We start from the raw sequence: 10,751 nt of genomic DNA on the forward strand, positions 1-10,751 counted from the left end.
ATGGCGTTTGCAGCTCGAGCCGTTTGCGATCGATGCAACCACACAAGGCAAATAAGAAAGTTTTCAAAGGGGAGAAAATAGGAAATTTCGCTTCGCTCTGGCCGCAATACGCTCAATGTTAAATGACCTATTTCTCCCCGAGATAAACACAACGTTTTTCATGCTTACGTTTTGCGAAAATCCGCATTTTTTTCCACTATTAAGAAATTAAAATTAAAAAAACCTAGCGGGTTTTGGTATTCAGCCATTTTAAGTGAGAAAATGATCATTTTCTCGCCCAATATGGCTGATCCCATCATTGTAGGCGAGAAAATGATTATTTTCTCACCTAAAATGGCAACTCTCAGAATAACAACAAAACGTCATTATGGACAAAATAAGGAGTTTCGCATCGCAAGCATGAAAAGTGGTTTTTCTGAGGGTCCATTGCAAGGCTGTAAACTTTGGTGAGGTCACGCAGATACAGATGCGCGGGTGACACACCACACTTGATGATAAAATGGCGGATTTCATAAAAAAATTCATCTCTGCGTGACCTTCCCAAAGTTTACAGCCTTGGGTTCATAGCACATAATAGTTATTTACGTAAAGATTGAGGAGGCCAAAAGAGTTACATATTGAATTTTTCATGCCTTGGGCATAAATTACGGAATTTTTCTCGTAATGTAGGCCCTCAGCACGAAAAGTTGTATACGCATCTGTTGTGGACGGCTTATTTTGGGCTACAATCCGCAAAATTGCCTAAAATATACCGTCCACAACAGATACGTAAATAGCATTTTGAGATACCTCCTTTAAGTCCCCGACAATTTTTGTGATGACAATTTTTGTGATGTCACAAATAATTTGTGACAACACAAAATATTTGTGACATCACAAAAATTGTCATCACAAAATATTTGTGATACTCAATATCATTTAATTGTCATCACAAAATATTTGTGATACTCAATATTTGTGATGTCACAAATATTTTGTGTTGTCACAAATTTTGAGCATCACAAATATTTTGTGATGCTCAATTTTTGTGATGTCACAAATTATTTGTGGCATCACAAAATATTTGTGATAAAAAATTTTGTGATATTAGAAAACGGAAAAATATGGATTATTCGTAAATTTGCATACAACGAAAAAAAAAATTTAAGCCGCAATCGCATTTACACCGTTTAGTTCTTCGTTTACGTTTTAATAACAATAAAAAGTGGGAGGAACTTCCATTGTTCGTTCGTAAACGGAATGCTAAACGGCATAAGTGCACGGATAGATGGTGGTTTCGCGGCGAAAATCAAATTTAAACTCGTAGCTCATAATAAAAAGAGGTACCGGGATCCTTATTAAAGTAGTGGCCAAAAGTTGTCGCCAAAAAAAAACTTGTAATCTCACTACCTTTTTCAAATCTCATCAAATCCTTGGACTTATAGGAAAGTAAGTTTCGGTTATTATCACAGAAATAGGCGTAAGTGGAAAAAGTGAAAATTCTATATATAGGAGGATTTTGTATTTTACGGCGACAACTTTTGGCGACTACTTTAGCCTATTAGGCCAAAGTAGTCGCCCAACATAAAAGCTAATAGAGATCGTTCTATTAGAGATCTCGTTACATTATGTAAAAGGGAAAATGCTATGGGTTCGTTCTATTAGAGTTTTCGTTACAATTTGTAAAAGGTACAATCCTGTGAGGTCGAACTAAATGCCTTTACGGTGTGAAGAGTTACACAGACTAATTATGAGACGATGCGAGAGAAAAAAAATTAACTCCTAAGTTACCGACACCGTTCCGGCGCCCGGCTCGCATTGCGGCCCTCCGCTTCGCTCCGGGGCAATGGGCCGGATCGCTCGGCGTGTTAGAACGCCTTTTTATGTGCAATAAAAATTGGTATTCATTCGTAAAAAGATGAATTCTGTACGGACGAACGAAACTCCTTTACGTTACATTTCGTAAAAGGATGAATTCCGTAGGAACGAACTAAACGCCCTTAAGGCGAGAAGAAATACATAGGCCAATTATTAGACAATGCGACAGGAAAAAAATTGCGGCCCTTCGCTTCGCTCCGGGCAATGGGCCGGATCGCTCGGCGTGTTAAAACGCCTTTTCATGTGCAATGAAAATTGGTATCCATTTCGTAAAAAGATGAATTCTTCGTCCCTACAGCGATCCGGCCCATTGCCCCGGAGCGAAGCGGAGGGCCGCAATGCGAGCCGGGCGCCGGAACGGTGTCGGTAACTTAGGAGTTAATTTTTTTTCTCTCGCATCGTCTCATAATTAGTCTGTGTAACTCTTCACGCCGTAAAGGCATTTAGTTCGACCTCACAGGATTGTCCCTTTTACAAATTGTTACGAAAACTCTAATAGAACGAGCCCATAGCATTTTCCCTTTTACATAATGTAACGAGATCTCTAATAGAACGATCTCTATTAGCTTTTATTTTGGGCGACTACTTTTGCCTATAATAGGATAAAGTAGTCGAAAAAAAATGCGAAATTCTCCTATATAGATAATTTTTACTTTTTGCACTTACGCGTATTTCTGTGATAATAACCAAAACTTACTTTCCTATACGTCCAAGGATTTGATGAGATTTGAAAAAGGTAGCGGATTACAAGCTTTTTTTGGCGACAACTTTTGGCCACTACTTTAATAAGGTCCCTGGTACCTCTTTTTATTATGAGCTACGAGTTTAAATTTGATTTTCGCCGCGAAACTTAAGTTTTCTTTGTTTTCGTTGTATGAAAATTTACGAATGACCCATATTTTTCCGTTTTCTAATATCACAAAAAATTTTATCACAAATATTTTGTGACATCACAAAAATTGAGCATCACAAAATATTTGTGATGCTCAAAATTTGTGACAACACAAAATATTTGTGACATCACAAATATTGAGTATCACAAATATTTTGTGATGACAATTTTTGTGATGTCACAAATATTTTGTGTTGTCACAAATTATTTGTGACATAACAAAAATTGTCATCACAAAAATTGTCGGGGACTTAAAGGAGGTTTTGAGATTGAGTCAAAGTTAACGAAGTTTGTCTCGTCATTACATACAAAAATGAAGACTTTGATAAAATGTGACTAGAAGTTAGAAGTACGTCCGATATGTGATTGCGAAATTTTTCATCTTATTTTAGTCATCCACTGATTGTATTAATCTTGATGCGGATTTATAGGATTTTCATGAGATTTTCGAAGTCCAATTTTTGAAATTTTCGGAGTTTGCCTGCTCAAACTGTAATGATTAACTGATATATTCACAAATTCGCTTTCGACCATCAGAGCATAATTTCGGCTAACAATGGAAGCGTAATTGCATGACAATGTTATGCAGAGCGACCTTAATAAGCCGTTTTGATGAATCGTAAAACCAAGACAATTTTTTTTAACGGCTTGCCGGTGATGAACATGATTGCCAAATTTTGGCCAAATATGGTAAACTGTAGATCACGTTTTCTAAAATAATTCTTCATTTGCCAAAAGTTGCGCATCAAAGATTCGTTTTTAATATCCAGTTCCTCTCCATGTATTGCAGGTATGTAAAGTACTTTATACCGATTTGACTCTCTCTTTAACACTTTACCAGTTACTGTGACTTGTCGGCTTTAGGCACCCTAGAAATCAGTAAAGGAGTCGAAGAATACCTCCAAAAAAATTTCTGAAAATCAAAAATTAAATTTTAGATTTTTTAAATTTTATTTGGAGGTAACCCTCGACTCCTTTACTACTTTCCAGGGTGTCTAAAGTTCCAGCCTGCGCATTATTCTGCGTGCGCATATCCCATATTGAAGAAATGAAAGTATAGAGAGGCTGACCAAAATCAAATTGATTACAAGTACCTCCTTTGTTCGACTTACCAAACAATCCTAGCACTTCTTTTCAGAAAATTTTTAAACAAATTTTCTCAGTTTTCGCAGAAGCCTAACTTTATAATGTCTTCATAATCTAAACCAACGCACTGTCTAGCAGACAGTGCTATGTCAAAACATATAATGTTTTAATGGAATATTCTGAAATTCGGGCAACTTCAACAACAACAACTACACATCAGTTTTCATCATTCAAATTGAAATGTTAAAAATTCTTTAAAAAATGAAAACTTGGCAGTAAATATTATAGGTAGATTAAGAGTGGGCTCACTGTACGACTCATACACACTCAATTCGATTACTCATGTGATTTCTTAAAGTACACTCACGGGATTTCGAAAACCGACACATTTTCTGTTTCGTGGTTTACTAGATTTTTGTGAATTTTGCATGTATTTTTATATGGAGAAATCAGAAAGTCAAGTAAAACACAGAAACAGAAAATGTGTCGGTTTTCAAAATTCCATGTGTGTAATTTGGCTCTTCGAATTACTTCCTTAAATAATATGAGTGGAGTAAACGTGGAGCTTTTTTTTATTTTTTTTTAAACGATTCCTTTATTATCATCCCTTGATCAGTGTGGGATACAGAGTAAATAAGTAATTGTGTAATGCACTCACGCAGTGCTGAGATGCGATTTATTGCAATTGTTGGAAATTGAGATTTGTCAAACGTCGAACACTTACACAGGGAAACAGAAAAACCGAATCGAAATGACCAGACCAAAGAATAATTTTCAAGAAATTTCACTGTTTAGAAAACGAAATTCCAATGATGAGATCATCTCTGAAAATTACCTTTTCCACTGACTGACATAAAAAAGCAGAGTTCTCTTCTTCTTTGAAACTGGAATTTTTGAGCATTTATAGTCATTGAAATCTGTCGTCGCGTTGTATCCGCAGAAACTTACGACACCGCTTTAAATATTTCATTTTCAAGAAATCGATCCACTTCGATGCAACAGCTCCATCATCACACTAAAAAACAACGAAATTCTCCATTTGTGAAGATTTTATTGTGGCTTATCGGTCATATATCAAATTATGCTATGGAACTAGCATTCGATGCGATACGCGGCCAAAGATCAGCGCACTCCTTCGCCACTGGCCCGGTGATAGCTGATCCTTTCATTTCACCTTTGTTGTTTACGATAACGCCAGCATTGTCTTCGAAGTATATGAACACACCATCACGCCTTCTGAATGGTTTACGTTGTCGGATGACAACGGCTGGCATTACCTACGAAACGTGGATCGAATAAGTCATTTGACACACGGGAGCAATTCAATTGCGCTATCTTACCTTCTTTCGCAATTCTGGTTTACCCTTTTTGACGGTAGCAACGAACATGTCACCAACACCAGCTGCGGGTAATCTGTTTAAGCGACCACGAATGCCATGGACAGCGATGACGTACAGATTTTTGGCACCTATAGAACGAAATAGTTTGTTTAAGAGACCGGAGACAACGTTGATTGAGGTTATGTATCACAGTTGACATTACAGAGAACAAAAAGGGACAATGTAAAATAAATTCCGATTTCTTACCAGTGTTATCTGCACAGTTCATTACTGCTCCTACTGGCAAACCCAGCGAAATGCGGAATTTTCCTCCGGCTGAACCTCCTCGTCCTTAGAGGGAAAACCAAAACAAGAAACATATTAGCGAACAAGTTTCATAGGTGACAAGTAATAATTCGTATATTTCACAATTGACGGGAAATAACTTATTTATTCCATTGTTTTATCGACCATCGGTGCTTAAAGCATCCAGATGATCAATATTAACAAGTAAAACAAGCGATTAAATACGATTTTCTTTAAAAAATTTACCTCTTTTAGACATTGCAGGCGATTTATTTCGAAAAAAACTTCAGAAAGACAGATCAAGTGTTTCCGCTACAATAGTGCCACCTCTAAAAGAACTAAATTGACGTTTATGTTTGATGCTAGGACAATTTCTGAATGGTAAAGTTTGGTACAATCTTGAGTACACTGTCAATTTATGCGATAATATTTCTTCGGGGTAAGAAGAAACAAATTCTTCAAAAGAATTTTTAAATTACTTATTACTTAATTAAAGAATTGACCAGTTTGTTCTTAATATTATCTGAGTCCTCGCAGCTAAGCTGAAGTAAAAGAAGTGAAGATTTTATTTCGTTATTTCCAATTTATATATTTTCAATTTGAGGAAACGACGGAAACCTATTCGTTAGTTGTTTTTGTCATTAGTTTTATCTTTCACCTCAATCAAAAGATATAATCCCTATATACCACGTAGTTACACTCTCTCAAGTACAACTCTATGATGTAAACTGTCGGTACTAAAACTTTTAGCTAGAAGTTTTCCACGAAGCCTCAAAGTGGATATGATGGCGGCACAGGTTACGACACTTTCAAGATGATCACGAAGGCGGTGGCACGGGTGGAAAATTTAGACAAATTCAAGCCGTAATGCGCTTCACAATTTGTGAATCAGGAAATGTACATACAAGAATGAACAAGTGACTTAAAAAAGAAATTTCAATGCACTCTGATATGAACGAGATCGTTAATTAACCCAATGTAACGCTGCGTTTGATTTGGCTTTAAAACTTTCAATTTTAAATTTTCAGTTCAGCCGTAAGTCCGTCAATGTTGTTAAGCACACTCATTACAGATTATGTGACATTTCAACTTGATACAATATTTTTTAATGGGGCCTTCAAAGTCTTCCTTTTCCATTCCGTTTTGCCTGCGTTCATGTGACAGTTGTCACTTCAAACAATATGCTCTATTGTAAGAAATACCGACTCACGTAAGACGAGACAAAATGGAATGAAAACAGGTGACTGTGAATTCAGACTTGAGTTTATGTTTCATACAATCTGTAATGAGTGTGTTTAACAACAATTTTCTAAACTGTCAAAATTTAAGTGCCTTTGTGAGTGTATTTGCAATCTTTTGCTGTCCTTGAGTAAGAAACTGAACGTATTAGGATAGTATGGCCGTCTTGTGTACAAATAGGACTGCATAAACGTATGACGTAATTATCGAAAGGATCAGGACTGCTAATGTAAGGTTCTGAAAGAACAGGTTCAGACAACCCTGAGTTGATCACGAAAGCGGTGACACACAAATTGCGTCAAGGGCCGCAAAGTTTATATGAAAAGTGTATCTTAACAAAAACAAAATTCTGAATTTTGCAAAAAAATATTTTCTTCAAATTGATTTCTAAAACTATTTGAAGTGAGTTTATAAAATTTTGTGTCACCCGCATCCGTGGTTATCTGTTGTTTCAGAACTTAATGTAGTCTATAATGAAGTCTTTTTGCATCAGAAATTGTGGTGCCACCGGTCATGTTATAGATACAAAAATAAACTTTTTTATATGGAAATTCACAGTGGCTGCTAGGAATCTTGCGTCGGCGTGATTTACATTGATACATAAAATGATGCATTTTGTTATCACGCTACGCACAATAAAAAACAACTTTTACCATAGGATTCTTCCAAGGCCATTCAAAATGTCAATCGTCATCCACAGAGAAGCCAACACAACCTCACTTTGAAGTTTTAACGAACAAATTTGTTTAAGTTGAGGTTATGTTTGCTTCTGTGGAAGACGGTCGGTTGTTTTCGGCCTGTCAAAATTCTTTTTTACCCTTTTTACCGCAAGGCTGTATACTTTGGGGAGGTCACGCAGACCGCCATTTTATTAGATACGCGGGAACACACCACTTCTGATGACGTTACATATACAAAAAATTCACCACATCATCAAGACGACGAGAATCATCAGAGTAGGTGAATTTTTGTATGAAATCGGCCATTTTATCATCAACTGTGGTATGTAACCCGCGTATCTGTATCAGCGTGACCTCCCCAAAGTATACAGCCTTGTTTTACCGTACGATGGAAGAAACCTATTTGCCAAAGACGAAATTTTTTGCGTCGTAGTGGAAGTAAAAAATAAAAATACTAGAATGAACATGAAGCCGTCGACTTCCGCACCATCTACAATGTAAATTTGTTTACACCTGAACACCATTTTGAAATTTGTTGTCTTCTTGTGTTTTCTTGAATTGTGTTTTTTTGAGTCGATTCGATCGATCATCCTAAATACATATTGATATTAAGACATTAAATCAACGACAAAACCTCCAAGGAAGTAATGACGCCCGATCCAAAGGTTTTATTTACCAGAAAATGGATGCTCGCCAACCACAAGTCACCGGCACCGTTTCAACAAGAGAAATTCGACACTATTTTCTCCAGCCAGTCAATACAGAAACATGTTGAGGATTTAAAAAACTCCATAGACATTGAGCTGTACATCAGCCCGCGTTTGTTGCCTGAAGACTCTTACATTAGTAAGTTACACCTCAGTTATCATCTGATTGCTTATTAATTAGACTGAATTCTCCTTTTAGACTTGGAGATTTACAGTCACAAGCATCCTCACATTCCGATTAATTTGAGCCGAGTTGCTACTGCTCGTTCCTGTCACAACGACGATTCGAATGCGTTGATAATTGTGAAGGACGTACGAATCGCTGGCAACAAATTGGCTAAACCGGAACGTACAATCAGTCATTATGAAACGCTTTTTCGCAACAATGGCATCGACCAGAAGCTAATTACATTCATGCCTCTGTCTCAGCTGTTGAACGATTATGCTGGCTACGAAGAACGACGTAAACTTGCATTTCTGTATGAACAGTTCATTGTTGACAAGGATATTGCCGCTAAAGTGAATGCTTTCCTTGGAACGAAATTGCTTCACGAAGGTCGTGCGGCGTTCCCGGCTGATTTTAGCGACCATCTTACATTGGCTGATAAGATTCATAAGGCTTTACGAATGGTCTACTGCATGTACACACAGCCAACAGACGACCAAGAATCGAAAAGTATTATTCGAGTTGGACGACATGGTATGGCTAATGAGCATATTGTCGAAAATATCATTGATCTTCTCCACCAACTGCAGGAACTGCATCCAGGTAATTCACCGAGAAGCAGCTTTATCTTGTGTCAAGTTACTAATTTTCCATTCCTGTCCAAGGTGGTTGTAACAACGTTAGCAGATTGGTTATCCGTGCAAGCTCGGACGTCGGAAAGCCGTTTGAAATTTACAAAGATGAAGGTAAACGTAAAGTGTTGTGCTGTTGGACATTATTCATGAAAATACAAATTAAACTTTTAGCCGGTCCTGTTTACCCCGAAGAAGCGGCCACAACTGACGAAAATTCGCCAGCCAACAAATCGGAAGTGGATGAATCTTTACTACAAAAAGTCTATGTGCACACTTCAATTATACCTAATGACCATATCGTACCGGACAAGGAAGAAGATTCCCCCAACGATGTTCGACGTGACAACAGTCAACCGCAAGCTCCCCCTAAAGCGCAAAATGTACCAGCCAATTTGGAGCAACAAGTTCTTAACTGTCTCAAACAGTATGTGGCTAAATCAAACATGAACATGAACGCCAACAATGCTCCTGGTATGGTAACAGCTAATCGAGTTATTAAACGACGTAGAGTTCCAGTCGCTGGGCCAGGCAATCGTAATGGCAAAATGTTTTAATGTCATAATGCCGAACAGTCTGGGGCAGTACAGTCACTGCGTTTGATATATTTTATGTGAAAACACTCCGAAGAAATAAATTCATAAAAATATCCGATAGGCGAACAAAATTTTTGACTTTTTTTTAATGTTCGTCTTTCCTCGGGTTCTGTTAATGCTCTCGTATTTACTGAAACCGTAATTTTGCTCGTTTGTTGAAATATATCTGTAAAATAAATCATTTGCGATGCATCCACATTATGTGACCGAGTGGCGAATTTTCCTCGAAGCAGCATATTTTTACCGAAAATGTCGATATGGTGGTCATTCACAAGTATTTCCAAAAACTGCATAGAACCAAATTGGTATTTTCGAACTTTTGTACCTCCTTAAGCTCCTTGACCTCGAAAATGTCTGAGTCTTTTGTAGACGTAAATTCAACAACCAAGTCTCCATAACTTCGGCGACATTCGTTTTTTTTTTACGAGAAAAACTAACTTGACGAAAATTTTGTGTTGGACCAAGTGTCCAAGAAGTTGGCATACACATATATCATTCGATGTATGTTAAAAATTCACAACGGACTAAATGCAACAGTCGAACTTACCCACAGCGCTAGGCTATTAGGCTATTTGCTTAGGGAACGATTTTCATTTGAGTTGTATAGAGCTGTACTGAAACATTACATCATTTGCTATCGAAAAAACCTTTGTTTAAACAAATTACAGATTCTGTTTGTGTATTTTTAACAAAAGAAGTAACAGAGTCACAAACTACAAGCGTATTACCATCTGATCTATTAACTTCATTTGATCAAAGATTTTCAGAGGCTGATTTCTTTTACTTCATTTGTTTTGAACATGCTTTTGCTATGTAAGACCTCAATAGTCAGAGCTTGTCGTTTATTATTGGTGTCGTTTTCGATAACAGATTCGCCAATACAGTCAATTCAATATGAAGATTACTTCAATATGAAGTTGAAAGGAAATCAATTCTGAAACTTCTGTATTTTCGAAAGGTAATGAATTCTCAAAGTTCCTACAGTCAGAAGCAGTGAAATTTCAGCATGAATTTGCTTCGGCATTTTTTTCACCTGATCCACAGAAACAATCAAAACTGTGGATACATCTTTATACGATGTTATCACTACCTCGCGCGTGCGTTTCAACCATATAAACAGTTTTGATTAAATGTGTGGATCAGCTGAAGAAAATTCAAGCTGAAATGTCACTGCCTCTGACTGTCTGACAATGTCCATCAAAAATATCTTAATGGAAAATCTAAATCTTCGACGGTATTCTAAGCTGAAATTTCCAACTGTCCAAATAAAT

At 37.0% G+C, this 10,751-nt stretch overlaps 2 protein-coding genes across 2 annotated transcripts; one reads left to right on the forward strand and one right to left on the reverse strand.

The window, feature by feature from the left end:
- Window positions 1-4,866: 4,866 nt before the first annotated feature.
- Window positions 4,867-5,851, reverse strand: LOC119079712 (60S ribosomal protein L23). The gene is made up of 4 exons (XM_037187769.1): window positions 5,707-5,851; window positions 5,422-5,505; window positions 5,176-5,303; window positions 4,867-5,112 (listed from the first exon to the last, which is right to left on the reverse strand). The coding sequence occupies exons 1-4, from the start codon at window positions 5,717-5,719 to the stop codon at window positions 4,915-4,917; spliced, it is 423 nt and encodes a 140-aa protein (XP_037043664.1). The 5' UTR covers window positions 5,720-5,851; the 3' UTR covers window positions 4,867-4,914.
- A 2,031-nt stretch (window positions 5,852-7,882) lies between these two features.
- LOC119079710 lies at window positions 7,883-9,551 on the forward strand. The gene is made up of 4 exons (XM_037187767.1): window positions 7,883-8,225; window positions 8,286-8,855; window positions 8,918-8,998; window positions 9,059-9,551. The coding sequence occupies exons 1-4, from the start codon at window positions 8,027-8,029 to the stop codon at window positions 9,439-9,441; spliced, it is 1,233 nt and encodes a 410-aa protein (XP_037043662.1). The 5' UTR covers window positions 7,883-8,026; the 3' UTR covers window positions 9,442-9,551.
- The last annotated feature ends 1,200 nt before the right edge of the window (window positions 9,552-10,751 follow it).

This window comes from Bradysia coprophila, unplaced genomic scaffold, assembly GCF_014529535.1.
Source record: "Bradysia coprophila strain Holo2 unplaced genomic scaffold, BU_Bcop_v1 contig_326, whole genome shotgun sequence".
Taxonomy (NCBI): domain Eukaryota; kingdom Metazoa; phylum Arthropoda; class Insecta; order Diptera; family Sciaridae; genus Bradysia; species Bradysia coprophila.

Coding starts and splice junctions, on each gene's coding strand:
- LOC119079712 (XM_037187769.1), bottom strand. Junction 5,304..5,421: donor GAACTGTGCAGATAACACTG/GTAAGAAATCGG, acceptor TTCGTTCTATAG/GTGCCAAAAATCTGTACGTC. Junction 5,113..5,175: donor AACCAGAATTGCGAAAGAAG/GTAAGATAGCGC, acceptor CACGTTTCGTAG/GTAATGCCAGCCGTTGTCAT.
- LOC119079710 (XM_037187767.1), top strand. CDS start 8,027: ATGACGCCCGATCCAAAGGTTTTATTTACCAGAAAATGGATGCTCGCC. Junction 8,226..8,285: donor GCCTGAAGACTCTTACATTA/GTAAGTTACACC, acceptor TTCTCCTTTTAG/ACTTGGAGATTTACAGTCAC. Junction 8,999..9,058: donor TGAAATTTACAAAGATGAAG/GTAAACGTAAAG, acceptor TTAAACTTTTAG/CCGGTCCTGTTTACCCCGAA.